The 27,331-nt window shown below is 32.5% G+C and overlaps 14 protein-coding genes and 4 pseudogenes across 18 annotated transcripts, besides 7 other annotated features; 8 read left to right on the top strand and 10 right to left on the bottom strand.

The window, feature by feature from the left end:
• Positions 1-6,328: part of a mobile genetic element that runs on past the window's edge.
• Positions 1,395-2,145, bottom strand: TVAGG3_0195990 (annotated as a pseudogene). The gene has a single exon. A coding segment is annotated over exon 1 (751 nt).
• Positions 4,514-5,248, bottom strand: TVAGG3_0195980 (protein of unknown function, DUF4106 family; the record flags this gene model as incomplete). The annotated part of the gene is made up of 1 exon (XM_051226160.1): positions 4,514-5,248. A coding segment is annotated over one exon (735 nt), but the record flags the coding sequence as incomplete, so codon positions are not given.
• Positions 5,711-6,223, bottom strand: TVAGG3_0195970 (protein of unknown function, DUF4106 family; the record flags this gene model as incomplete). Its single annotated transcript, XM_051226159.1, has 1 exon — positions 5,711-6,223. A coding segment is annotated over one exon (513 nt), but the record flags the coding sequence as incomplete, so codon positions are not given.
• Positions 6,246-6,328: a terminal%2Cinverted (terminal inverted repeat of Maverick-3 transposon ID:TVAGG3_0195960).
• A 917-nt stretch (positions 6,329-7,245) lies between these two features.
• Positions 7,246-7,476, bottom strand: TVAGG3_0195950 (uncharacterized protein; the record flags this gene model as incomplete). The annotated part of the gene is made up of 1 exon (XM_001293542.1): positions 7,246-7,476. One exon carries the CDS (start codon positions 7,474-7,476, stop codon positions 7,246-7,248), a length of 231 nt encoding a protein of 76 aa, XP_001293543.1.
• Positions 7,477-7,780: 304 nt separating this feature from the next.
• Positions 7,781-8,302, bottom strand: TVAGG3_0195940 (protein of unknown function, DUF4107 family; the record flags this gene model as incomplete). Its single annotated transcript, XM_001583410.2, has 1 exon — positions 7,781-8,302. The coding sequence occupies one exon, from the start codon at positions 8,300-8,302 to the stop codon at positions 7,781-7,783; it is 522 nt and encodes a 173-aa protein (XP_001583460.2).
• A 211-nt stretch (positions 8,303-8,513) lies between these two features.
• On the bottom strand, positions 8,514-8,810 carry TVAGG3_0195930 (uncharacterized protein; the record flags this gene model as incomplete). Its single annotated transcript, XM_001583409.2, has 1 exon — positions 8,514-8,810. One exon carries the CDS (start codon positions 8,808-8,810, stop codon positions 8,514-8,516), a length of 297 nt encoding a protein of 98 aa, XP_001583459.2.
• Positions 8,811-9,278: 468 nt separating this feature from the next.
• Positions 9,279-22,914: a mobile genetic element.
• TVAGG3_0195920 lies at positions 9,742-10,634 on the top strand (annotated as a pseudogene). Its single transcript has one exon. A coding segment is annotated over exon 1 (893 nt).
• On the bottom strand, positions 10,631-11,023 carry TVAGG3_0195910 (uncharacterized protein; the record flags this gene model as incomplete). Its single annotated transcript, XM_001301051.2, has 1 exon — positions 10,631-11,023. One exon carries the CDS (start codon positions 11,021-11,023, stop codon positions 10,631-10,633), a length of 393 nt encoding a protein of 130 aa, XP_001301052.2.
• Positions 11,059-11,672, top strand: TVAGG3_0195900 (annotated as a pseudogene). The gene has a single exon. A coding segment is annotated over exon 1 (614 nt).
• On the top strand, positions 13,019-15,787 carry TVAGG3_0195890 (phage tail repeat-like family; the record flags this gene model as incomplete). The annotated part of the gene is made up of 1 exon (XM_051226158.1): positions 13,019-15,787. One exon carries the CDS (start codon positions 13,019-13,021, stop codon positions 15,785-15,787), a length of 2,769 nt encoding a protein of 922 aa, XP_051111144.1.
• Positions 16,132-16,923, top strand: TVAGG3_0195880 (integrase core domain containing protein family; the record flags this gene model as incomplete). Its single annotated transcript, XM_051226157.1, has 1 exon — positions 16,132-16,923. The coding sequence occupies one exon, from the start codon at positions 16,132-16,134 to the stop codon at positions 16,921-16,923; it is 792 nt and encodes a 263-aa protein (XP_051111143.1).
• On the top strand, positions 17,320-18,264 carry TVAGG3_0195870 (organellar and viral DNA polymerase type B; the record flags this gene model as incomplete). Its single annotated transcript, XM_001301050.1, has 1 exon — positions 17,320-18,264. The coding sequence occupies one exon, from the start codon at positions 17,320-17,322 to the stop codon at positions 18,262-18,264; it is 945 nt and encodes a 314-aa protein (XP_001301051.1).
• On the bottom strand, positions 18,554-19,057 carry TVAGG3_0195860 (uncharacterized protein; the record flags this gene model as incomplete). The annotated part of the gene is made up of 1 exon (XM_001301049.2): positions 18,554-19,057. The coding sequence occupies one exon, from the start codon at positions 19,055-19,057 to the stop codon at positions 18,554-18,556; it is 504 nt and encodes a 167-aa protein (XP_001301050.2).
• On the top strand, positions 19,157-21,047 carry TVAGG3_0195850 (organellar and viral DNA polymerase type B; the record flags this gene model as incomplete). Its single annotated transcript, XM_001301048.2, has 1 exon — positions 19,157-21,047. A coding segment is annotated over one exon (1,891 nt), but the record flags the coding sequence as incomplete, so codon positions are not given.
• TVAGG3_0195840 (organellar and viral DNA polymerase type B) lies at positions 22,354-22,914 on the top strand (the record flags this gene model as incomplete). The annotated part of the gene is made up of 1 exon (XM_051226156.1): positions 22,354-22,914. The coding sequence occupies one exon, from the start codon at positions 22,354-22,356 to the stop codon at positions 22,912-22,914; it is 561 nt and encodes a 186-aa protein (XP_051111142.1).
• A 301-nt stretch (positions 22,915-23,215) lies between these two features.
• Positions 23,216-23,245: a terminal%2Cinverted (terminal inverted repeat of MuDR-3_TvMULE3 transposon ID:TVAGG3_0195820).
• Positions 23,216-24,061: a mobile genetic element.
• Positions 24,032-24,061: a terminal%2Cinverted (terminal inverted repeat of MuDR-3_TvMULE3 transposon ID:TVAGG3_0195820).
• A 407-nt stretch (positions 24,062-24,468) lies between these two features.
• TVAGG3_0195810 lies at positions 24,469-25,250 on the bottom strand (annotated as a pseudogene). Its single transcript has one exon. A coding segment is annotated over exon 1 (782 nt).
• Positions 25,251-25,636: 386 nt separating this feature from the next.
• Positions 25,637-27,327: a mobile genetic element.
• TVAGG3_0195800 (uncharacterized protein) lies at positions 26,050-26,502 on the bottom strand (the record flags this gene model as incomplete). Its single annotated transcript, XM_001301047.1, has 1 exon — positions 26,050-26,502. One exon carries the CDS (start codon positions 26,500-26,502, stop codon positions 26,050-26,052), a length of 453 nt encoding a protein of 150 aa, XP_001301048.1.
• On the top strand, positions 26,629-27,330 carry TVAGG3_0195790 (uncharacterized protein; the record flags this gene model as incomplete). Its single annotated transcript, XM_001301046.1, has 1 exon — positions 26,629-27,330. One exon carries the CDS (start codon positions 26,629-26,631, stop codon positions 27,328-27,330), a length of 702 nt encoding a protein of 233 aa, XP_001301047.1.
• Position 27,331: the final 1 nt, after the last annotated feature.

Genomic DNA, 27,331 nt, shown 5'->3' with positions numbered 1-27,331 from the left:
AGTTTTGTATTATAGCTCATATCGTTTATACTAAACTCAGTCGGACATCCAAACATAATGAAACCTGCTCTAGTTGCAGCACATGTTACATCCGTCCTTAAAGTATTAAATAAGTCAACAAAACCTGTTGGTGGTATATCTGAGTAAGTATCTTCAAAGGAGTATTTTTACCATTCACAACAATAAAATCTTCTGGTGTCAAAAGAGCAAAACAGGCTTTTAGTCGTCATCGTGTTTAAGGTCAGTTTACAATATCGTCCTTGAGGACTTTGTAAGTTTGTTGTTATAGAATTATATGACTCAGGGTTTTTAGTCGTAATAGTATAAACCACTATGTCTTCTGCCATTTTTACTTAGCAAGTAAATTTTAATGAAATGTTGTGGTCGTCAAATATTTTTATGACGTCTGGGAAACTATATTTTTAAGTTCAACGTTTCACCTCCTTTCATAACGTATATCTTGTCAATGACATTGTATGAAACCCACAGCAAGCAATGTCGGGTTCTATTTCTTTGATGTTTATATCGTCTGCCTCTGTCAAAAGTTTCAATAGTTCTTTCAAAATTTCATGAGGTGCGATGACATATGAGTTCACTTTTACAGGGTTTGTGCTCAACCAAGTTTAACATTATACCTAAAGCTTGACAAATCTTCTCCTGAGTTTTAAGTTTGTCTTTAAGTTGTTGGTAGTCGTTTCGAATATCTGCAACAGAACTTAAGTCTCTGCTAACTTCAGGGTATGTTGGTTCTTTTACAGGAACTATTGTTATACCATCTTCGTCTTCGTATGGTTTCCCACTTCAACATCTCTGTCTTTGACATTGACAACAACACTTTGACTGTTTGTTTGAGTTGGTGAATTTAACTTCACATCTGCCATCGCCATTAAACCTTTTTGAAACACTTACGCTTCTATTTTTCGGAAATGACATTTTACTTAGAATAAAAAGATGGACGTATTTGAGTATCTCTTCGAATTGAAGCAAAACAAAGTTTACACACACAAACAATACAAGTTCATTGATAGAATAGTTCTTTACACAAACAATGGAAAATGTTATAGAATAGCAGTCTTTGCTGAACCAAAATATTTTCATAAAGCAAAGAAAGTTGGTATAACCGAGATGGTGAAAGTTCTTGAAGCAGACAAAAATATAACAACAAAACTGACCGATATTTCTAAAGGTAAGTTTATAATACAATACTATATCAAAACTGGCGTACTGTCAATATTTGACGGAGAGAAGTCAGTTCAAGAACAACTTACTGACCTGCTGCCAAAATCTGCTCGATGGAAGCTGTCGTTATACCAATCTGAGGAGCCCCAGCAGGTTTCATCGAACGAATTTTCAAAAGAGCATCTTCCGTGAAAAGTGCTATTGGTTTTGTAAACTTCTTTGCTTTCAATTCATCTGGACCGTCTCTGTCACCAGTATATTGTATTTGAACTGTACCAACAGTTGAAATACCACCCATAAAGTCTTCTGAGTCAGCAAATGGAATGCCAAGCCAAAAGTTTGAACGGTCTCCATTTGTATATTGAGTTTTTTGACCTCCTGTATGAGTCCATACTTTCACATATGGCATAATAGAACTTTGCATTTCAGGGTTAATGGTTGTTGTGAAGTTGTTGTTAAAGTTCATAGCATCTAATGTCAAGTTGTATGACCTCATATCCTCAACTGTGGAATATTCTTCTCTTGGATAGTATTTGCCATCTATGTTTATATGGTATTTAATACCAGGGTTGTAGAAACAAGAATAGTCATTTATAGTTCGTCTGAACAGTACAAACATAGTATCTGCATGTTTCATTGCAGTTGTTAAAGCAATATCTGTTCTTGCACCTGGGTCAGCACTTTGGTTTCCAACTTCACCTGCAAAGTCTTTGACAGATATTTGGTGTATAGGGAACATAAGTGGAACTGCAATATATTTGGCAGCTAAAGCATTTGAAATATCTGGGTCCAACATATAGACTGCAAGTCTGCTTTCTATTCTCTTGCATTCAAATTTTTCGCATGTGAACTTAACTGGGTCCCAAGCATCTCCAGCAGCATTGAAATAATAGTTTACTTCAGTGTTGAGGTTTGAGAAACCAAAGTCTAAGTCAACTTTGTTTTTGCAAAAGTCGCGAATGACATTTTATTTGTTCCCACTACTTCTGTAAGAGTGAATGGGTCTTGTGTTGGTGCAATGACTAAGTTATTTTTGCTTGGAGTAAGTTCGATAGAAATTTTTCCTGCCAGTTTGGCAAGTATCTTAAAAACCTGAAGATGAGGAAAGATGACAAAGGAACTCTAAGTTTCAATTTTACTTTGGTTACTGCTGCTGCAGTTTGTCCAGAAAGGTTAACATAAACTCCTGGAACGTTAGGGTCAAGTCTTCTTATTTTCTCAATAGTTGCATACTGGTCTGTTTGTTCTCTAGCTTGTGGTTGTACTGAGTTTCTCAAAGCGAACCATTCATAGTTTGCCCATGTTACTGTTTGAACTAAGTCAGAGTTAGAATATATCTTATATCCCATGAAAACTTCTGGAGCATATTGGTATCCGACATAGAAAATTCCATTGCAACCTTTCTTGTCAGACAACTTGGCAGAAGGTTTTATTTCAATGTCTTGTTCCACGTATAAGAAAGAGTTGTCAATAGAAATTATATGAAACCTGTCGCAAGCAATATCTACTGTTGTTGAAGAACCTTCTCCAAACTCACCTACGTTTCCATAAGAAACAGCAGTTGTATATTCGTAAGTTCCAGGAACTATTTCTGACCTTCTAATGGCATTGTCGCATTCGTTATACCATTCGGAAAATTTCCATTCATGGCATCCAAAACTGTTGGCGTTATATTCTGAGCGGCGTACATTTCATATGGGTAAAAATATAGAATAGTTGGATTTATATGTCATAATAGAACCCACGTGGACCAAGCTTTACTTTCTTCCTGACTGAGTTTTTTAACTCTTCTTTTTCCTTCATTGCCACTACTTTCACTAGATGAAGTTACTTCTTCACTACTTTCACTTTGTTCTACTCTTCTTCTTTGGTGTCGCTTTGGTAACTTGCCCTCTGCTTCAAGTTGTTGCATCTTTGCCTCATGTTCATCTAGTATGTTGCAAATTTTCCATGCCCTTTTTGCCTTTGGGCTCTGGTCGCCCATCTCAGGTAACCTATATCCTAGAAAGAGTTTGTCATAGTTTGTATTTGAGTCTTTGCGTATTGTTTGCATGACTCTTTCCTGAGTTTCCGGTTCAAGCGCTTCAAACAGTGCCTGTCCATATGGAATAAGCTCGTTTCCAAATATATGTTTTTGTAGCCATTCTGGTTTTCTTTCCATGTTACCAACTATATCTTTTGTGAATGGGAAAGCTTTTACCCAATCTTTCAGTCTTGCGTCGTTTATTTCTGTAGTTGGTTTTATTTTGTCAAGGAACATGTTTTTCAATACTAACATTTCATTTGGTACTGTCCATTTGAGTTTTCTTAAATATTCATCCCTTCTCGGTTCATTGTCTGCAAAGTAAGTTTTTATGACATTTTGTAAACTTTCGTTTGCAAGGTCATGTACAATAGGTTCTCTTCCTTCTCTATCCCTAACTTTCTTTCTAAACTCTTCACCAAATATACCATCTCTATGGTTCTGTGTAGTTCTTTGAGATAAATGTTCTAGAACGTCAGGTGTTATATTTCCATCAGCCATGTTCATTTCATACTGGTCCAAAATATCTGCATGTTTCATATCTTTCAATGGCATTAAAGCCGCGCTTAAAATACCAGCTATATCTTGTTCACCATTGACTTCCATTGCGTCTACAACTTCTTGGAATTGAGGTTGTAAGTTTATGAACCACCTATCCGGGTTAGCTTTATGACCCCATCTCATTGTAGTTCCATCGTCTGCAGAAACAAAAGTAGGTTTGTTTCCATCTTGGTTAGGTTCTGAATGAACTTTAAACAATGTTTCATTTCTATATGTTTTCTTGAAATTTAACCTTTTATTTTCACCGAGTTCATCCGAAGATTGAACGTTAAATGCTCGTAAGTAAAAAGGGTTGTTGTATTTGTGTACATTTTCTTTCAGTGCTTCCATTCTATGCCGAATATTTTCATCTGGTGTTGGAGTCTTTTGTATGTCGGCAAACATTTTTCGATATTCTTCTACTATGTCAGCCGAATTTTTTTTAGACTCTTGGAAATATTCCATATTCTCCGCATACTCTTGTTGAGGGTCAAGATTTTTCGGCTGTTCCAAATCTTCATCTAGTTCTGTGAAGTTAGTTTCCAAAGGAAGGACTTGTTCGTTTCCTTCAGGCTCTTCTAGCTGTTGTTGCTGAACTATTTCTTCCATGTCTGGTTGTATCTGAACTTCTTCCTGTGGAGTTTCTTGTACCTCATCTGCTGGCATTTCATATATTCCGAGACCGTTTTCAACAATTTCCCTATCTACGTCATCCGCATTCATAAGCTTTTGTTCTTTCGTTCCGTCTCTATTTTTTACGCGTTTCATGACGAAAGTTGAATTGTCATTTAGCTCTGACATCAAATATCTCGGAGTAAATTCATCCATGTCATTTGGATGATATGCTATTAAATCATATCCCTTAGCGAGCTTGTATTTTCCAGGTTTGAGATTATATCCGTTTTGGTGCTGAGCCATAAAGCTAAATAGGTTCGGGTCAGTATTTCCATCCTTGAACTTTCCAATAGCTTCTTTATATCTGTCACTAAAGTCAATACTATCTGGGAAACCACACTCTTCTTTAAGCATTTTTAAGAATTCTTGGTTTCCTTGTTCTCTACTTCTTTTATGTCCTTGCTCTGTTTGTGGTTGTTGTTGTGCAGGGTTTTGAACTGTTGGTTGCTGTGCTGGTTGTTGTGTTGGTTGTTGTGCTGGTTGTGGAGGTGGTTGTTGTGCTGGTTGTTGTGTTGGTTGTTGTGTTGGTTGTTGTGTTGGTTTTGGTGCATGCCTGTGTCTGTGTCCATGTGACGATGTAAATGTTCTAGGTAGTCCTGGTGCAGGTGCTTCTCTTGGAGGGTTTGGTGGTATATAAGTTCCACCAGCTGGCACATATGTTCCATCTGCAGCGTAATGTCCTACCTGACTTTTCGTTCTTAAGAAAGCATTTACTAGGTCTGTTTTGGTCTGTTGTAACTCTTTTTCTTGACTTTCCACAACAGTTGCTCTAACGGCGTCATAGGCACTTTGAACTGCCTGTCTCGTTGCTGCATCTGTTATTTTCGTCATATTTTGTGCTACTTCTTTTAACTCTTTGTCGAAACCTTCAGACTTCAGTTTCTTTCCAGATGAGAAATCGTTCACTTGTTTCACCTTACTATGAAGAGCTTCGAAGGCGTTCTTAAAGTCAGCATTTGTTAAAGTTTCATTTGAACTGTCTTCATCCGCTTGTATTTTTGTCCTTATTGACCCTATAAGCTGGGCTGCTTTAGCGTTGGCTTGGGCATCTAACCAGTCATTGTTAGCTTTTATATATTCTGCGCTTTTCATTGCCTTTTGCATGGCTGCGTCGTTATTTTTACTTTCTTGTGCTAAGTTTTCATACTGTACGGTTTGGTTTTGCAACTGTAAAAGTTTTTCTGCCTTTACAGTTGCTTCAACTTCTTTTTTATACTCATCGCTATCCATATATGTCTTCAGGGCTTTTTGTTTTATTTCTTCATCTTTCAGTACTTTATATCGAGTAGTATGGTTTTTCAAATTTATGACATCTTGTTCCATTTTTGCTACTTCTGCTGCTTTTTCTGACACTTTTTTCGCATATTCCTCTGTACTTAGTTCTTTCAGTTGTTCTTCTTTCTTCTTTTTCTCTACGTTTAACTCATTGAGTTTCTTTGTGTGTCTGTCATATTCTAGTTTCTTTTCGTTTTCACTTATTTGCTTCTGTATGTCTATGTTTGACTTTTTGACATCTGTTATTTGATTTTTGAGTGAACTCAAATTCATTTGACTTTGAGGGTTATATGCTGTTCCGTCTGCAGCTCCACCATAGCCTGCCATTTTCGCTAAAAGTGCCGCTCTTAAACCTCCACTCTGTGCACCAACAACTCGGTTTAAAAGCATAGGATTGCTTGACATTTGTTGCAACATAGTGGGGTCATTCAGCATTTGTTGTTGCAACTGTTGTTGTGGTGTTAGTCTTACTATTGGATGTTTCAATGCTCTCTTCCTCTTACGTATATTCTTACGTAGCTTACGTGGCATTTTAAGTGAAGTTAAAAAGCGGTTTTATACTAAACATCTTCGGGGCTAGAGGGCGCAACGCGCCTGGAAGCCCCAATACCTTTTTTTTTTTTTTTTTTTTTTTTTATATCATCATATATATACCGAACATATAACAAATGGGATATTTGTATTCTAAAATAAAAAAGGAGCAAATTATATAATTTTTGTCATGCTACTTATAGGTTCAAAAATCTTATAATATAAAAATATTTTCAAATACAAAGAAAATATGTGTTTATTTCAAATTTGAAAATTAGATATCTTGTGGGGTCCACTTTCCTCCTCTGTAATCACCTGTAGGGTTATCCTTAGGAAATCTTTTTGCATTTCTTGCCTTGTTGATCTCTTTTCTTGTTTCTGGTGTAGCTTTCTTTTGATTTCTGGATTTATTTTTCTCATATTCAAGTTTTTGGAGTTCGCGGATTGAAGGAGAAGTTAGTATCTAGTAATTGGGTACCAAGGGTCTACGCCTCTTAGTACTCAAATTACTAGAATTTGACAAAAACCGTTTGACACGTAAAATATTTTACATTTACAAAAAATAAAAATAAATATTTTTAAAAAATAAACTTTAAAATTTTTTATTTATTTTTTTCATCGTAAATTTTTACACTACTCAAAATAAAAAAAATATTTTTTAAAAAATAAACTTAAAAATAAACTAACTCAAAATTTTTTAAATTTATTTTTTTATTTCTGTATATACTAAGCCGCTTAGCGGCGGGGCTAAAAGCCCATGTTTAACATAAACGATAAAATAAATGATAAAATTAATTTTAGGGTAGATCTAACCCGATATCTAACCTCATTTCTAACCTTGAGAGAACATGAATTTTCAACAGTAAATATGCTGGCATGATTCAGGAATGTCATCGCTGCTGTCTTCAAACTCTTTTATAGATTCATACCATAAACGAGCTTCACGGGAGATGAGAACTAATGAAACGATAATTAATAATTTATTAGTAAAATTCATTTTATATAAAAATAAAATTTTATATCTAATCTGATTTATCCATTTCTTCTAATTTCTTCGTCAGTTCTGCTATGTTATCTTCATATAATTTAATCTTTCTTAATATTCCATCTTTATTTAATGGCTGCTTAATTTTTCTAAATTGAACTCTACCATCTTTCATTTGATGAACATAAAAACCTTCTGGAATAGTTCCTGATTTAATGTATTCAACTAAAAATTTTTGTTTTGTTGCTTCAGTAATTTTAGTACTCATTTTATTAAAAGTAAAAAATAAAAAATATTTTTAAAATTAACTTTATTTTTTATGAGGACTCTCTGAGTCCATCTGAGCCGCTTAGCGGCTTCGTCGTCTTTTCCTTAATTCCTGCGGATCAACTAGGTCGGTTGAAGGTCTATTACTTTCTTTATAGTGTTTATAAAGTTTATAAGCCGCCATATGATAAGGATAATTAAACCATAAATACGCTTTACCTAAAGTTTTCAATCGATTATATAAATCATTATTGTTAGGCGTTTCAGGTGGTGCAGGGTATTCGAGAACATCTCTAACCATTTAATTACTTTAAAACTCTTGGTTTCTTTTTAGTTTTTAACAGTTTCTTTGCTTTTGCGATTTTAGCTAAAATATATCTTCGACCGTAATGGAACCAATTCGAACCTCCTGTTTTAGGGTCAAAAGGTCTTCCATAAGCGTTCGGGTCATATGGTGCGACTGCAGTTACTGGCGCTGGTGCTGGTGATGGCGCAGGTGCTGAATTAATCGGCGGTGCCTCAATTGGTGGATATTCTGGCTGTTTCTCCTTTTCTTTAAGTGAATTTAATTTAAACTCTTCGCCATTCAACTGACCTTTAAAATCTTTTAGCTGCTTAGATATTTCATTATCTTCACCTAAAAGGTTCTGCGACTGGTCAGCGACCCAGTTACCTAATTTCTTTAACTTTTCAGATTTTAATTTTCTGGCAGCAGCTCCCACAAGCATTCCAGCATTATTTTTTAAAGCTTTTGATACAGCTCCACCAGTTAAACCGTCAATAGCTTTATAACCTCCATACAAAGCTGATAGTGTTGAAAATACCATTTAATGCTTATTAAAATCATTTCTCATAATGATTAACTCATAAAATTTTTCATCGGAGCTAAACGTTAATGAAACTCTGACTTTTTCACCACTGAACCTCTTTATTAGTTCATTAATTCTATCAATTATATTAGCACACTCACTTACATCATCAATGATAGTAATATCATCACAAATTATTTTTACATTTAACGACGTCATTTATTACAAATTAATTTCTTCTATTCTTTAAATAATTAATAAAAGACCTAATACGTGTGAGTGGTTCGCGGTTCCTTTCCTGTGTCGGGCTTGTTTGAATCGGTGTAGATTTTTTCAGACCTGTTGGAATAAGATCAGCCCCGGCAGTTGAATTAATCGGTGTTCTATATAAATTTCTATATAAATATGGTCCCGCTACAGCACCAGCAGCTAATAAAAGACCTACAGGAATTACAATTCTATTATAATTCCGCGGTTTAGGGTCTTCATCAAAACTAGCCCATGCGCTTTCAGTCGTTGAACTCATTTATATATAATTAAATTTTAATAAGCGATTAATATGAGTTCGATAATAATACTATCTTTTCTGTCATCAGGAAGGACAATATCTTTTAGGCTCGATGGTTCAACTAATTTTATATTAAATTTATTAACATAATTAGTTATTGAATAATGCTTCGGCGGAGAATATAAACAGTTTGATAAACATAAAATAGAATCTTCAGCGAATTCACTTATACTTGATTTAATGATTGCCGCTTCTCTGGACCAAACACCATTAAATGAAATTGATGTTAATAAATAATCATCATTTTTAATGGAAATTGATTTTGGTAAGTACTCCAGGAGGTCATTTAATGTTATCTGTTCTGCTCCGAACTGAGCAAATCGATAAAAGCATTCATCATTATTAATTCCTGTAATCTCTTGAAAATTTTTATTCGTGTATATATTTTCAATCTCATCACCGACAGCACACACTCATCTTTCTTAAATCAAATATGAAACCAGCTTTTGAATTTGAATTAACACGAAATTCTATTGAATTAGTTTCAAAACTATAAAACATATCAACTTCATTAGGTTGAGGATATCCGGCACCTTTTAACTGTTCAATAAGAACCGATTTAATCTTTTTATTAAATGCTGTCATATCATCTCCTGTGTCTAAATCTATATAAATCTGTAAATCATATTGATGATTATCTCTTATTATTCCAAAGTTATATAATTCAATGGTTCGTCCTGCAGGAATGGTTTTTATCTGTCTTATTTCAATTGCTTTTTCACCAGTGTTATAATCAACCCAGTGTTTAGGGTATTCATAAATGTATTCACCATTGATTATTTTAAACGGTTGTGAAAATATGTGCTCATAATAGATTTTAATACTTTTATCATTAAGACTGGGAACGGTATTAACAAAATTTCTGACTTGCATTTTTAATTATAATAAAATGAAACATTTATTTGAAGAAGTAGATGAAAAAATGAATGAAAAATCTGATAAACTCAATAGTTCATTAATTCTTCCCTTCAGTAAGGATTATCAGTTCTGTTCAAACGGTGTGTATTTCTATTGCGGAAAAATGGGTTCGGGAAAGACTTTTAATTTAATACGTCATATTTTAATTACTGAACGTTAGGCTTGAACTGTCAATTCATATTATGACCAAATCATTATATCAGCAACTTCAGATTCAATGGATTCAACAGCGAAGACGTTTATGAGTAAAGTTCAGGCATCAGTAATTAAAGTTCCAGATAGCGAATTAATTTCTTTTCTTCAACGTTATATAAGAAGAAAGAAGAAATATTATGCAATAGTTGAATTTATACAATCAGGAATGCAAAAGACCTCGGAAGAAATGGAAAGAATTATTGATAAACATCATTTGAGACAGCAGGATGGTACGTATGATATGAAACGATTGACAAACTACATTCTCTCAAAACTTTCAAAATATCCTTTTAAAAAATATCCATCAAACACTTTATTAGTTTGTGATGATTTCGCTGGTAAAGGTTTAGTTTCAAAACCAGATTCACCATTAGCTAATTTAATTACTAAAGTCAGACATTATCACATGACTGTAGCAATACTTATGCAGACGTGGAGGTTTTTAGCTTAAACATTAAACGTCTCATTACTGATTTCGTTATATTTCAAGGTTTCTCAAAATACGATATAGAATTAATTTGGAAGCAATCAGGTATAACATTACCTTTTGATGAAATCTGGGATGCTTATAAATCACTCATTTCACCACGTTCATATTTAGAAATTCATATAATGACTAATACAATTAATGTTAAAAATATACCTTGGGAAAGACCAACATTATTTTAAAGCTTTATTTTTAGATGAGGTGTTGTGAATAGATTCCATCCATCTCTATCACCATTTCTGTTTATATTTTTGGTGTCATTCATGTCCACACTTTCTGGATTAGTTAGTTTTTGAGGATAAAGATTAGAATAACTGTTTTTAATCGATGGTGCTTCACCTTTTAACGCATAAACTCTATTACTTTCTGCATATTTAATGTTTGAACCACCAGAACCATCATTAACGTAAATAGTAAATGGTTTATAATCGATGTTCATATTTCGACTTCTGCCTTTTGCTTTCTTATTTAACACCTCAACATCTTTATAAACTGCGCCCGTTTCAGTGAATTCAACAAGATTTTCATTTTCAAGTTTCACGTTTAAACCTTTATCAAAGATATTATTCATTTTTATAGTAATAAAAGGTTTTTATTCTTTAGAAAATGAGAAGTAAATCCATCTTAGCCGGTGCAGTGAATGTTCCTATTGAACCGACGTCGAATGTTGATTCAAGAACGACAAATAATATTATAATCAAAAATTATAGTTCTGAAAACTTGAAAGAAAAGAGCCTAGAAAGCTGAAATCCGTTAATTTAAACACAGCTTCAAACGCAAACGCTAACAGTGAAGTTAAGTTAGAATATCCACCTCCATTAGAGCCTATATCACGTGAAGCTCAAGATAATCCATATTCAAATTTCAACTTCTACAGAGATAACGTAGACCATTACCTCCTTAATTTATACCAAACAATATTACTTAAAGATGATAAGAAGCTTTTGACAAATCTTATTAGTAAGAATCAAATAATTTTAACAAAGGAGGATTTAGAGAATGTTATATCAAGAATAACAGGTAAACAGTGTATTATTGATTATCTTGACCCTGAAATCGAATGCTGCGGTCGGATACCGGTATTTATGAAAATCGGTAATATTAGAATAATCGAAACACCAGGAACTACAGGAGTTGAGTTTAAGTATAAATATTCGAATGAATACACAAAACTTTCAACAGAATATAAACTTTGCTTGAAATATGTTTTAACGAATTAATTTAAAATTTATATTTTTATCCCTCGCGTAGCGGCTCCTGGTTCATCATCTAGTCCATTAGCTCTTATATTAGACCAAAAATCAACTTCTATAGTCATTTGACAGGAGCTTTAATTTCAATTGGTTCGCCTTGAAAATCAACTAATCTAAATGTCATATCTTTTAAATGGTGTGGTTGTATTCGAACCCATTTTCCTTCGTGTCTTAATAAAATCGGAAAATTAGGCATGAATACAGAATTAACGGCGTAACAGAATGATTTATATTCTATTACAGAATTTTTATTATTAACTCCTGAAATTCCTGTTACATTACTTATTTTTGATTCAACATATAAACAGTTTCCATAACAGATGTAGGGCGCAGACTTCATTTCAATTATATATTTTTGATTTTCAATAGAAGATTTTAATGGTAATTCTTGATGATAAGCACCTAATAATAAACGTGCTCGATGAGTCATATCAGTAATTTTAAATTCTTTTTCGGAACTAAATTTTATTATTCCTGAATCAGTTAATTCACAGTTAAGCCCCAAAGGGGCGAGACCGGAGGTCATGGATCCATTAAATTTTTCATCAATGAGATCCTGAATCTTTTTCTCTAACGTATCAATATCATATTTATTTCTTGCTTTAAAATGAATTTCAGTTCTAATACCATCAATTTCAAAAGTAATGAAATCGTTAGCGTCCGTTATAACAAATGAAGCGATTGTGCTAAAATCAAGAACTCTGGAAGCTAGTGGTTCATTCTGAAGACCAAGGTTAGTTTGTAATTTTAATGTCCCGTAATCATTAGGATCAGTACTTTGCAAATAGAACAACATTTTTATTCTAATTAAAAATATGAGTATATCCGCATATTCTTATGAAGCTGATAGAGCGAAAAGATTAATTTTCGGTTCATACACGTTTTCATTTAATGATGAATGTTTAATTATCACTGATGGAAAGACTGAACATTATATCTCATGGAAAGAATATGAAAAATTCATTCCAATATTAACGCCATGTACAATGCCTTTTATTAAAAATGGTGAAATTATTGAAAAAGATAACACAACAGTATATAGGTCTGTTTATGAAGCATTAGAATATATGTTGAATTATAATCCCGAAAGATTTGACCCAAGCACTACGCCATGTGCAATGCCCTTTAATAAGGATGGTGAAATCGTACGGGTTCCGAATTCAACGGTTTAGACAGCTGTTCAAAACAGTTTACAAAACATTTTAGCGAATATCTTTAATTCAGAAACTACAGAAATAAAATTACCGTATATAACAGATGCTAAAGAAATTAAATCAAAAACAACAACATTATTTACGTCACTTAATGATTTAATGACTTATATAATTAATACTCCCCAGCCGACTACGGCATTTGATCCAAACACGACGGTTTGCAGTGTACCTTTCATTAACGATGCTTCATTAATTGAATTAAGGGATTCAACAGTTAATGAATCATTAAAGGCTTCATTAATGAAAATCATTGATTTTAACTCATTCATGAATACATATAATTCATTCATTAATGTTTCATACACTTCTAAAGAAGGTGGGCCAAAAACTATCGATAAAGCGGTGTATGAAATAAAAGCATCAATGACGAAATTGAATTCGTTAACTTTTGACGGTGATAGCTCCGTTAACAGCATGACATCAGGAAAAACGATTTTAACGAAAGAATATTTAAAATCTCATGTTAGTGAGTTCGTTGAAATTGAAAAAGAAGGCGGAATTAAGTTCGATCCACTGGGTTTCATTTTCGACTTAGCGAATGCGGGTGTTAGTTTCGCTGAATGGACAACTATACAGAGTGAGATAAACGCCATATGGACGTTTTTGGGGTCGAAAGCGGGAATGGGTGAGCTTGTAGATGCTGCAAGAACATTAGGTGAAACGGGAAATTTTGTAGATGGTTTTAAAAGACTTGTTTCAAATGTTTTAACAAACACAAAGAAATTATTTAGATACACCGTACATAACGGACAGATTTTCGAACAGGTAGCAACAAACCCTCCGGTTATGGCTGCGTTGATGGTGTCTAGAGACATAAAGCCGCGTAGCGGCGAGGGCAAAGCCCATGAAGAAGAGGAGGAACAACAGAGCCCAACGGGCTCAGAGCCACATAGTGGCGAGGATACGGGTCAGGTTATTCGAGACATTAAAAACGTGTATCCTGAAGTTATTGATTTATTTAGAGGTGTTAATGATTCGATTTCAAATCATTCTATAACCCTTGATGAAGAGAATAAATTAACAGATTATATATTCGTCATTATTGCAGAACTAATGAAGAGAATAAATGAAAAAGGTATTGATGATATCATTAATGTCAGCGATGTAATGATGAAAAGAAATTTTGACTCATTATTTACAGAACCGAAAACAGAATATAGTCTTTATGATGTAATTACTGAATTAATGAAAAAGATTAATGATAATAAGAGTTCTGGTGGAAGGGTTGAATTAGAGGTGAATGATGTTAATGAGAAATTAGATAGTAAGGCAGACAAAAATGAGCTTTTAGCTCTGAGTGATAGAGTCACGAACCATGTTCATTATGTAAGTTCAGATGAACATATTATAACGGATTATCATGGATATTTAACACGAACCGAAGAAAGAGTGAAGACGGAAGATGTTAATGAAAGAAGATATAAATTCATTCGTGCTGAAGGTTATGACATACGTTGTACTGTACAGTATGACACAGGTAAAGCACCAGAAGCATTTGATTATAACGATGAAATTTATGCCTATAGTTTCTTTGTTAACGATGTATTAGTTGAACCAAGATTTACTTTGATGGTTAAGTCAAGAATGAAGGTGGAAGATGCTATTAAAACTAAAGCTGACAAAGATGAACTTGACGCAACGAACAAAGTTTTGGAATCTCATAAACACAATATCTCCGACATAAATTCACTTCAAACTTCATTAGACAGTAAAGCAGACAAAAATCATACGCATGAATCCTTCACAACTGTTAGAGCAGACGACATAATACTGAACTTTGATTTGGGTTCAAGTGCACCTTTAGAGAATCCAAGCACTAGCGTAAAAGACACGCTTAACAGTTTAGATAGTAAATGTACAAATATCGAAGGTCATGTCAGAAACTTTGAAACATATGAACTACCAGCAATGTTAGATAAGAAAGCAGATAAAGAACATACACATAACTCCTTCTCAACTATTAGAGCTGATGAGATAATATTGAATTGGGCTATTGCTTCATCAAGCATGCGTGATGAAGATATGTGCACTAACCTAAGAGATATGGTTGTTGATTTAGCCAATAAAACCGACAAAATATATGTAGATGAAGAATTAAATCGTTATGATACAAAAGCAATGAGTTATACAGAAGAAGCAAAGGAATGGGTAGATGAAAATTATGCAAAGAAGTCGGAAGTAAATGATAAAATTAATGGAAAAGCTGATAAAGAGCATGTGCATGAAGAATTTCAAACAATCAGGATTAAAGAAATTAATGCATACATTGAAGAAGTAACAAAAACAGGAAGAGACGGTACACCTTTAGTTGAACAAAATATTTATCCTCCTACTTTTCCTAATGGTTTAATAACAAACAATATAAATATTGTAGATGGCGATGGATTTATAAATGTTAAACATGAACTTCAAACAATGAAGACTCAGATTCTTGAAACCATATATCCTATAGGCTCTATTTATACGTCAATGAATTCAACTAATCCGGCAAGTGTTTTAGATTTTGGTACGTGGCAGCAGATTGTAGATAAATTCTTATACTGTGCTAATTCATCAAATCAAACGGGTGGTTCAAAGAAAATTTTAGAAGCAAATCTTCCACCGCATAAGCATACAGGAACTACAAACACAACAGGTAATCATTCACATTCAATAACAAAAAGAGGTTATACAAATCTTGCAGCAGGTTCGGATAGACAGGGAATGAATAGATATGATATTTCAAGTGACCCAGTAGATTCAAGCGCAGGTATTTTCTGTGGAACCGCAGGAAATCATTCACACACTTTCACAACAAATTCAACAGGTTTGGGTGCAGATTATATGCCACCTTATATGACAGTTTATGCATGGGTTAGAACGGACTGAAAGTCCTGAGCTCCAAAAGAGCGAACAGCATGAAATTTACTAAATTTATTTTTACATAAATGAGTTTAAAAGAAGTATTCGAATCATCACCGTGGAGGTCATTTAAAAAATTCTATGAAGCTGCAAAGAATGCGGGATTTAATGATAGAACATAAATTAAGAGATTTTATGATGAAAATTTAGTTCATCAGGTTAAAGTTAATCCATACGACTACTACCTTCCCATTTATTCTAAAACCCATGATGCATATCAATTTGATACACTCGTTCAGAGTAAGAAAGGAAGAAAGCCACCATTTTTGATTTTCATTAATGTTAATACACGTAAAGCTTTTGCGTATATAATGAAAAATAAAGGAACAAAAGAAGTTTTAAGAGTTTTGCAGACGTTCGTGGCAGAACATCATCCCACTTCATTAACTTCAGACCAGGATTCAGCATACCTTTCAAATGAAATTACTGAATTTTTGATTAAACATAACGTTACTCATTACACGACTGAAGATCATAACCATAATATTTTAGGTATCATTAATCGTTTCATTCGAACGCTCAGAGATTTAAATAAAGAAAGAGATTTTACGGAGGAATCAATGAATAAAGTCATTAATGCTTATAATAAATCAACTCATAACAGCACAGGATTTAAACCAAACGAAATGACTTCAAAAGAGGAGGATGAATACATAAAACAAAAGAGAATGTTAACGGAGGAAAGAAGAAGTTCATCATTACTGCCAGGAACTAAAGTTAGAATCATTCTTGAACATAAACCACATGAAAAGGTAAGAAATCAGTTAAGTGATGATTATTATATCGTTGATTCCTCACAGGGTAATGGTTATTTAATTAAAGCAGCTGACCATTCAGTAGCGTTTTATCCACAATTTCGATTAGTTGAAAGCGAAAATGGAAGATTAGCTAAGACGGTTGATGAAGCGAAAAGAGGTATAGTTAATAAAATTGTGAGTTATGATGAAGACAAAGATGAATACACTGTCATTTATGAAGGAGGTGTGGATGATAAAATTCCTTCTAGAAATTTGAGAGAATCGAACCCTACACATTTATCGGAACTCGAAAAGGATTACTGGAAGGATAAAAATAAGCCAAAATTAATCAAAAAATTTTTATGAACTAAATATATTTTATGTCTGAAGTTAATTAGGTAATAAAGTAGCGGATAAAATACAGAAATATATTTTATCATTAATGTTTTCATTAATTTTATATATTAATTTTTTCGTTTATGTTTTCGTAAATTTACGCCAAAAATATATTTTAGTTGAAAAGGTTAGATCTAACCCGATATCTACCCTCATTTCTACCCCTTGAATTTTCATGAATTTTATATATTAATTTTTTCGTTTATGTTTTCGTAAATTTACGCCAAAAATATATTTTAGTTGAAAAGGTTAGATCTAACCCGATATCTACCCTCATTTCTACCCCTTGAATTTTCATGAATTTTCACGAAATAAAAAATAAAGTTAGTTTTTATTTTATTTTTATTTTTTTATTTTTATATAAATATGATTACAAAAATCGAAACATCAGCACTTTCGACAGCATGCACGGCACCAAATTCATTAGTCATGAATCCTACGTCAATGTTAGTAGAAATGAAAAACTTCATTTCTTCTTCATTTACTTTTGAAACAGAAATACAAAAAATTAAGCAGGAACTTTTAACAAGTAATTTAAACTGTAGCGCGAAAGATGAAACGAATGGACAGGAGCTATATGAAATCCAAGATATCATAGACCATTTACCTAAATTACCTGAAGTTCAGCAACAGAAATTGACTGTTCCTGAATTCGATGAAATTGAAGTTAAAGTTAGTGATTCAGCAGAAATTAAGAAATTCATTCGTAAGGTAAATTCTGAATTCTTAGGTTTTCATTGTAACCACAAGATTATGGATAAAGACTGTGATATGGTTTATAAAAACATTTCTGATATTTATAAATCTGAGGAGTTTAAGACTTACGATAACTTTGTTTCATTAGCTGCTCAATGTGTATGGGAGATTAGAGATAAAGACAGAAGCGGTAAAGTATGGCATGAACAGATAAAACCAACTGCTTCAGATTTAAAGAAAGCCATTGATGCTTTAGTTATTTTAGCAGGTAAGGTTTCAGAATATAACGCAAAAATGAATCCTCAGTGTTCGAAATGTAAAGCGGCAGTGAGGAAATATAATTATTCAGTAAAAGAGATAGAAAGAATGAGAAACGATTACGCAGACTTAAAGAAAGCAGCAGAGAAGCCGGCAGAAGAAAAAATGAACATGTTAGAATTTCTGAATAAAAACTATCCCACAGCCGATGATTTCCTTTTATCTGATGTTAAGAAGAAGTATAAAGAAACTTTCGGTATCGTTAAAACTTTTGATATATTAACTGAAGAAATAGAAGCTACAAAACTGTTTAAAATTTCACGAATTCATAACGTATATCATGTGAAACGTTTATAAAATAACCTGGGTAGAAATGAGGTTAGATATCGGGTTAGATCTAACCTTCTCAACTAAAATATATTTTTGGTGTAAATTTCATTGACGGCGCAAAGCGCCAAGACCGAAGGTCCTAACTTACTGACTAACTGACTGTAACTAATTTTTTATAAAAATAACTCATAAAATGCCTTCCATCTTCTGTGTTGTCTAAATGTCATGTTGTCATCATTTTTAACATTTAACCAGGTGACACATGGTGACACATGGTGACGTGGTGACACCTTCAGTTCTTCAAAAATAAATTTTCTTATAAAGCTTCAGGGTCTATTTCCTCAATTATTTCACTTCCTTCTTCATCATATTCAATCGTTGCTTCCTCAATTACTGGTAGGAGTTTATGAATAACATCTTTATTCGTTATCGTCTTCAGAGATGAAGGATAATATTTCACAACTACTTCACCTGGAGGGCTCTTTGAGCCCATCTCGGCGCCTTGCGCCTTCTTGAATTCTTTCTGCTGCGATAAATCTAAAACAATGCTGAAAAATTCAACGTTAGAGTTCTTCATAATCGTATAATGTGTATCTTTGATATTTACAAATATTCCTTTCTGTTTAAGTAATACTGCTATTTCATGTGGTGTGTAACGTTTTCTGTCAATAATGATAGCGTATGGTTTAACGAACTGACCGTATTTAGATTCTTTCACAGACTTTTTATTGAATATAACGTTCACGTTTTTTCCATTTATGAATTCACCCTTAACAGCAGTAGCGAGAGCATTGTATGAATAGAACTTGTACTCAGACATTATTTTATTAAAATTAAAAATATAAATTATTTAAAAAAATTAAGTTTATTTTTAAATTATATTTTTTACGGAAAATATTTTTTTTATTTTCCATAAAAGATGTATAAAAAGCTATCTAGATTAGACCATGAAGAAATTAAGAAGTTATTGAAGAATGCTGACATTGAAGTTAGCAAAAGATATGCGACTAACAAATCTTCATTAGCTAAATACCTCAATGATTACAGAGGTGTAGTCACTTACGAGAAAATTAATGATTACATTAATAACAAAACATTTCCTTTAAACGATGTTCAGGTTAATTTATATCATAAACAAGCGGTACCGAAGGAAGTAAGAAAAGAAATGTATGATATAACTAATGTTAGTGTTGGGGAAACGAGAAAGAAGAAAAGCGATGAAGAAAAGAAAAATATAGCTGTAAAGTATGCAAAAGCAATTGCACAATTACGCAAAGCAAACGAAGTTATTAAATCTATAGACGATAAAGCTCTTGATGACGAAAAATGGTTAAAGAAGGATGAAAATAATAAACGCAAAAATGTTAAAGCAGGAAATAGAATCATAGATTTTAATATTCGTGAACTCAATGAAGAAAACAGAAATTACCTACATGAACGTTTCGGTAAAATGTTTATTAGGCTTCTGCAGAAGATAAAAGTAAATTCACAGCAAAAATGGATGATTTGTTATAAACTCGATGGTAAATTTACTAATTCAACATTGAATATCGAGAACATCGGAGCTTTGCTTCATCAGTTAAAGCAAGAAAACTTTATAACAGAGATTGAAGCAAACGCAGCCGGAATAATTGAAAAACATTATGATTTCTTCATGACAAATATTAAGAACCTCGAAGAAATTAAAATGTATGATTTAACCGAATATGAAGGATTAACGATGAGCGATATTAAGAAAGGTAAGCCACAGAAGAGAGAAAAAAGAGATGAAAGCAAATTAACAGCACGTCAGCAAAGATTATTAAACAGACTTAAAGAAATAGGTGATAAACAGGATATAGATGATTTTTGGAATGAAATTCTTGATGAAAAGAGAACGAATAAAAAGAGAAGCGGAGAGTTTTGGAAGTATCTTTGCAGATTACCTATAAATCTTGAACGCTATCAAATTTTCAATGAACTTAACAAAAGAACTGCTAAGTTGATGACAGAAGATAACTGCTTCGTTTATGCTTGCATTCAGGCTGGAGTTGATGAGCAGACGGTAGACCACATGCGTGAAGTTATTAGAGTTAGAGATTTTCCACAAAGTAAGATTCAGGAAATTTCTAACGCAACAGGCATAGCATTTAATGTTACCATTGGTTATTTCAATGACTCTAGACATAATGAAATAAAGAGATATATACCAAAAGAATGTGAAACTGTTCGAACTATTGACTTACTTCTTGTTGAAGACCATTACATGTTAAATGAAAGATTACCTATGACAACATATTTTATCATAAATTATAACGAAATTCTCAAATCATTAGGCGGCTGGAATATTGAGCGTCAAATGAAAATATATAAGAAAAGGGAAAATAGATTTGTTATTGATTCTACGCGAACAACTCCTTTATGGGATATTTTGAAAACATTAAGAGAGTGCAATTACTTTGAACCGTTATCTTATGGTGAACTTTTCACTTATACAACAGATTTATATAAACAAAAACTTGCACCGTTTAAAGATTTAAATTATACCCCGAACTACTGTGTTCAGTTAAAGAAAAAGTCTGAAAGTAAAGATAGTGATAAATCAAAACAAAAATTCATTCCTGAACACATTTTCTTCGCTGACTTTGAATGTAGCACTGATGGAGTTCATAAAGCCTTTAACATTTGTTATGATAGTGAAGATGGAAAGATTAGCGAAAGCATTTGGGGTCAAAATTGTGCAACAAAATTTTTAGAAAGAATTCCTGATAAAAGTTTAATATATTTTCATAACCTCAGTTATGATATCAATTTCATTTTAAGACATTTAACAGAAATTAGCGGAACACCAATTATTAAGGGTTCTAGAACAATGCAGATAACGGGAATATATAAAGGTAAAGCAATCATTATTAAAGATTCATACACTGTTATAAATAAGAAGCTTAAACTATTTCCTGAAATGTTTCATTTGCAGTGTGGTGAAAAGGAAGTATTTCCGTATCAATATTATTCAAGCTCTTTATTAGTTAATGATAACAAAACTGGCGTAATTTCTGAAGCGTGTAAGTTTGTAAAAGATATTGAAACGTTCATGAAAAACATAGATTTAATCGAAAACTGCAGAATAGATGAAAACCATTTCGATTTAGAAAAATATAGCTCATTTTATTGCAAACAGGACGTAAGGATTTTAAGAGAAGGTTTTGTTAAGTTCAGAAATGATATATTGAAAGAGTTTGATTTAAACGTTTATGATTACGTTAGCATTGTTCAATCGCTAACAAACTTTTCGAAAACAGAGTATATTTCCCGAATGGAAATTTATATGACCTTTCAAATAAACCAAGAGAATTTATTTCACGCTGTATTCAAGGTGGAAGATGTATGCTGTCAGATAACATGAAACAAAAGAGCGAAAAGAAACTCATTGCTGACTTCGATGCTGTTTCATTATATCCCTCAGCTATTGCGAGACTTTATACTTTAGAAGGAATTCCAAAGGTTATGAAGAAAGAAATGTTAAACAGTGAATATTTGTTAAAACATTTATTCGATGATGACCAGGGCGAGCCTGAAGGTGAGAAATTCATTTCCGGATTCTTTGTTTTAATAAAAATAACCGAGATTAAGATTAAAAGGCACTTTCCATTAATAACAGTAGATCCAGAATTAAACCCGGAGCTAAAGGTTCCAAGAAGTTCTAACACATGCTGTTTAATGTATGTGGACCACATAGCTTTGCAGGATTTAATAAAATATCAGGGCATCAGCTGCGAAGTATTACAGGGTTACTACTACGATGAAAAAAGAGATTTTAGAATAAGAGATGAAGTAAAGAAATTGTTTGAATTGAGATTAAAGTATAAGAAGGAAGAAAATCCGCTACAAGAAAATATTAAATTAATTTTGAACAGTATTTATGGAAAAACTATTTTGTCCCCGATAGAGTCGAAAATTAAAATCATTGATGATAAAGATGCTGTTAGGTATGCCATCAGAAATTATAACCATATCATTAAATTTGAAGGTTTAGATGGTTCGGATAAAACTATTTTCAAACTAACTAAAAGCATTTGCAGACACTTTAACTTTTGTCCCTTAGGTGTTAATATCTTATCTATGTCGAAACGTATCATGAATGAAGTATTTTGCACTGCTGAGGATATGGGCTTAAGTATCTTTTACCAGGACTGTGATAGCATGCATATTTTCAATGAAGACATACCACGTTTAGCTCATGAATTTAAGAATAGATACGGTCGCGAATTAATAGGAAAGAATTTAGGTCAGTTTCATTCAGATTTTGCAGAAATCACAAAAGATAAACAAAGTTTAGCTTACAAGTCGATATTTTGTGGAAAGAAGACTTACATAGACCTTTTAATAAATGACATTGGTGAAGTTGCATTTCATGCACGTATGAAAGGCGTAAAACAAGATGTCATTGCTTTAACCGCTAACGAAATGTTTCCTGACGCAGTACAATGCTATTATAATGAAGATAAGAACATTCATATTCCTGTTGGAAAATATGATAAAGATTCTGAGTTCAGTATAATGAAATTATATCAAGCCCTTCACGATGGTCAGGAAATCGCATTTGATTTATGCAAATCAACAGCACCCTGTTTTGAAGAGAAGTTTAACTTTTCAATAACGACTAAAAATACTTTCATAAGGAAATTAAAGTTCTGAAGTCATGACCCTTTGGGTCTCGCCGCGTAGCGGCTTAATGATATAATATATTTTTATCGTTCAAGACAAAAATAAACTTTTCATATTAAATTATGTAAGCGTTTGAATTTACTATACGTAATGCATGTTCTTTTTCCATTAACATCATAAACATTAACATATAATGAACCATTTATGTTTTCATTAATGTATAGTTCTTTATACTGACGACCGTTATAATAATAAAACAAATCTGCATCGATGTCGTAAAATAAATCCTCAAATTCATGATTTCCGTAATGTGAAACAGTAATTGAATTTTGAGTAGGGGTAATTTTAGCTAAAAGTGACACGCCTGTAAAAAGTGACACACCCATGAAGGGTGTGATTACCGATCGGTAATTTCGACAGTTTAGAATTTAAAATTTTTTATGGAACTGTTGCGAGTTTCATAAAGAATTTAAGGAATATAAGCAAAGATTTGAATCAAAATCTTAGACCTAAGCCGCTCGATTCGCTCGCGGCTTTCTTTATTATTTTAAATTTGCATATTTCCATCAAAAGTTCATAAGGTAAAAAATTTCGTTTATTTTTACTAAAAAAAAGGTTTTTGATAATAAATTTATTTTATTTCGAAAAAGTAGCAATAATCGTAAAAGGGTATTGATAGGCTTGCTAAAGTAACTAATTTTAGCTGTCAAATACTTTTGTATTTTGAAGTAAATTAGTATAAATTTGTTTTTACTTTTATTTCGAAAAAGTAACAATAATCGTAAAAGGGTATTGATAGGCTTGCTAAAGTAACTAATTTTAGCTGTCAAATACTTTTGTATTTTGAAGTAAATTAGTATAAATTTGTTTTTACTTTTATTTCGAAAAAGTAACAATAATCGTAAAAGGGTATTGATAGGCTTGCTAAAGTAACTAATTTTAGCTGTCAAATACTTTTGTATTTTGAAGTAAATTAGTATAAATTTGATATTATTTTAACTCCCTTTGAAAACCTCAATTTTCCATACAGAGGGAACGGGAATAGCATCCAATATTCCCTGAGAATGGTTGCGCATTCTCAGTTCCCTCTATATTTCGAACGAAGCTCTCATCGGTCTTTTTTTTTAATACTAAACGTTTTTTTTCCTGTCACTTTTAGCTAAAATTTGGGTTTGCCTTGAATTTTCACTGATTTCATCAACGAAATTATATTCTACTCCATTTGCTTTACTTCTATTTCTATTATTTGTAGAACTTGAACACCAATGTAGATTATCAACCATATTATTATTTCTTACTTTATCGTAATGGTCAACTTCCCCAAAACTATCAGGATTATCAATCCACTGAATAGCTATTAATCTATGTTTAAGATATTTTTTACCGTTAAGGGTTAATCTTATATATCCATTCTTTTCTTCATACTCGCTGACAGTCTTTCCGTTTTTCTTCCTTCTTATTTGATACGGATATTTTGTGTTAATTTCGTAATCTTCATCAGCAACTAATGTTTCCCAGTTATTATTTTCCATCGTTTTATAAAAATAAAAAAATCAGAAAATTAAAAATTAACTAGATTTATTTTTATTCATCACCTCCATCAGCAGCTAAATTATAATCATCAATTCTAACAGCAGGGATGCCGGCTGGTCTAACTTGAATAGCGAAACAAGCATTTCTAAGAAATCCTAATAAAGGTTTGACAGTGTATTTTTCGCTTATATTTGTATCATCAGCTTTAACACCTAATTTATAAGTAATTGGTGCCGTTGATGTTTGACCCTGTTGAAATGTGAAATCAGTTTCCGTAGGGAATCCACAGAGGAAATGAGTGTTATCGTATGATTCATATAAATGTTTAACGCTTCCATCATCAATTAACGACCTCATCACATCTTCATTAAATCCTATCATATCGTTATTTGTATTGCATGCATTAGCAACCATTTCATAGAACACAGGACCGTAAGAGCTCTCTGGTTCAGCTGGCATACTTCCATAAGCACCCATTGATAATTGAAGGGTTTCAAATTGAGGATTTTCGAAATTCACGATATAATTATCATTCTTCCTAAATAAAGCCCAAATGCTTTTAACGTTAATTGGTGTATAAGCTGCTGTGAAAGTTGCTGATGGTGAACCTTTACTGAACGAACCGTCCATAGGAATCCAGTCCATTACTTTAATTGGAAAACATAAAGCTTGTGATGTATAATGTCGACTAATTCAGTGTAAATATTTGGATCGAGTGAAAATGCTTTAGGATGAATGAAGCAATCAATGAATTCAGCTGATTTCTTCGTTAATCTTTGTTCAACTGTTGAAACAGTAATTTCACCATTTGATTTAGAAACTGCTGTTATCATATTGAATGGTTCATTCCATGGAACAAATTTATTAGTTGGTGGGTCATAATTATCTTTTACCTGACTGATTAAAGAAGGATTATGAGCTAAAATATCTTCTACCGGCAGTGCTGTTACCTGGAATGCATCGCTACTAAATTTAACCTTTAACTGAATGTTGCCTGCAAAAGCAGGAATAAATCTAATAACTTCTAGAATAAGGAATTTACGACATGGAATCTTTATTTTAATGTCAAAATTAATTTCAGCTCCTGCAGCTAAAGGTCCTGAGATAATTTGACCTGTTCGAACTGTTCCAGAATGTTTCCATACATCTTTATGTCTCGTTTTTGAGAAAACATCAACTTTCTTTATTTGTTCTGTAGTCTGTGAATTAGAAATGATATATCCTGACTATAAATAACTCTTCCATTTGCTAATAACTGATAAGCGCTAATGGTGTAAATTGATTCATCAAAAACGCCAAAGAAACCTGGAGAATTAGTATTTGGAATTGATGAGCCAGTAATAGCATTATCCAGGATATATTTACTTTTATAGGTAGTTGTAAGGAATGTGTTATAAAGGTCTAGCATATTTTCACCTGGCGGAGATAAATTGAATGTGACCCAGTTATGATCCTTTGCGCTTCCTGGTTGTGATGGAATTTTGGCATCGATATATCTTCTATTAGTATCACCAATATTAATTGCATTATCGATTACATCAAAATATGAACGAATTTGATGGATATGTTCAGCTGGTGTAAATTCGTTAAGCTGTTCGTTTTGCATGTTTTATGTTAGATAAAAATATTTATTTAGTTTAATATTCTAACTCTTCTTCTAAGTTGAGGAATTTGTTTCTTTTGTTCATGAATTTCATGTTTTACGTTTTTAACAAACTCTTCATTAATTTTGGTTTCCTGCTCTTTTACTGGTGGGTCTGGATTTTTTGATTCCGTTTGCTTTTCAATGAAATTTACAAATTTAGCTATTAATTCTTGATTCGTTATCGAAAGTACATCGGGTTTGATTTCGACGCTCTGCGCCAAGATGGACTCTCTGAGTCCTCCTGGTTTAGGTTCTGGTTTAGATTCAGATGGGGGAGGTTTAATATCTATTTTATCAGTTTCCGAATTCGTTAATGGAACTTGTCTTTTTCTTACATAAATTTTTCCATCTTTACTTGTTGATACATAATATAATGGATGCTGAATTCCTCTTGCATCATTTAATATAATCGATTGTCTCTCAGATTTTGATAGGCTCATATTTAATTCAAATAAAATTTTCAGTTCTGAAGACGAAAATGTCAAAATAAATGGAAATAGAATTACATTTAAATTACCTATTGACTGGGCTGTGAATATAAATGAAAATATATTGGTTTATCAAATATGTATATAACGCGAGGATTTAGAAAGGTTGAATTTGAGCTCGAAGTTGTTGTTATAAACGAAACCCAAGAATTTAAGCAAACTATTCACATATATAAATATTTCAAAGATGATACAACATTATATGAGTGCATGAATGATTTTAATGAAATTTTCGAAAAGAAATTTAACAAAAACGCTTTAGGATTAAATGTGTATCTTGATAAATTAGGTGAAGAAGGAATTCATCCGCAGATTATAGACTTTCATTATGAATTTATTGAACAAATAGATGATTCACATACATGCACATTTGTTATATACTCGCCGTTTAATGAAGTAGCAGAAAAGAGACAAAGTGATTTTAGGATAGGTTTTAAAATTTCTCAGTATAATGAAGACTTCATGAATGTATTTAATTATAAACCTGGAGAAGAACGAATAGTGTTATTACCAATAATAACATATAATGTATGGGACAGAAAACAAGTCATTTTATATTCAAATATCGCTAAAGGGGTTGAAAATGAATTTATCGGTCATACTAGAGCATCACCATTAACAAAAATTAAATATTATAAGTTATCGGGAAATAATAGAGAGTTTTGGATTGATATGTATTCTACACACGATCATAAATGTCCCGTTGCGTTACCTGAAGACGGAAAGGATGTTTTCTTCCTTGAGGCTCAGTTACTGAATTCAACTATTGCAACTTTATAAG

The sequence above is a fragment of the Trichomonas vaginalis genome, chromosome IV, assembly GCF_026262505.1.
Source record: "Trichomonas vaginalis G3 chromosome IV, whole genome shotgun sequence".
Taxonomy (NCBI): domain Eukaryota; phylum Parabasalia; order Trichomonadida; family Trichomonadidae; genus Trichomonas; species Trichomonas vaginalis.
Note: the sequence above shows the minus strand (reverse complement) of the source record. Positions and strands in the feature narration are given on the sequence as shown.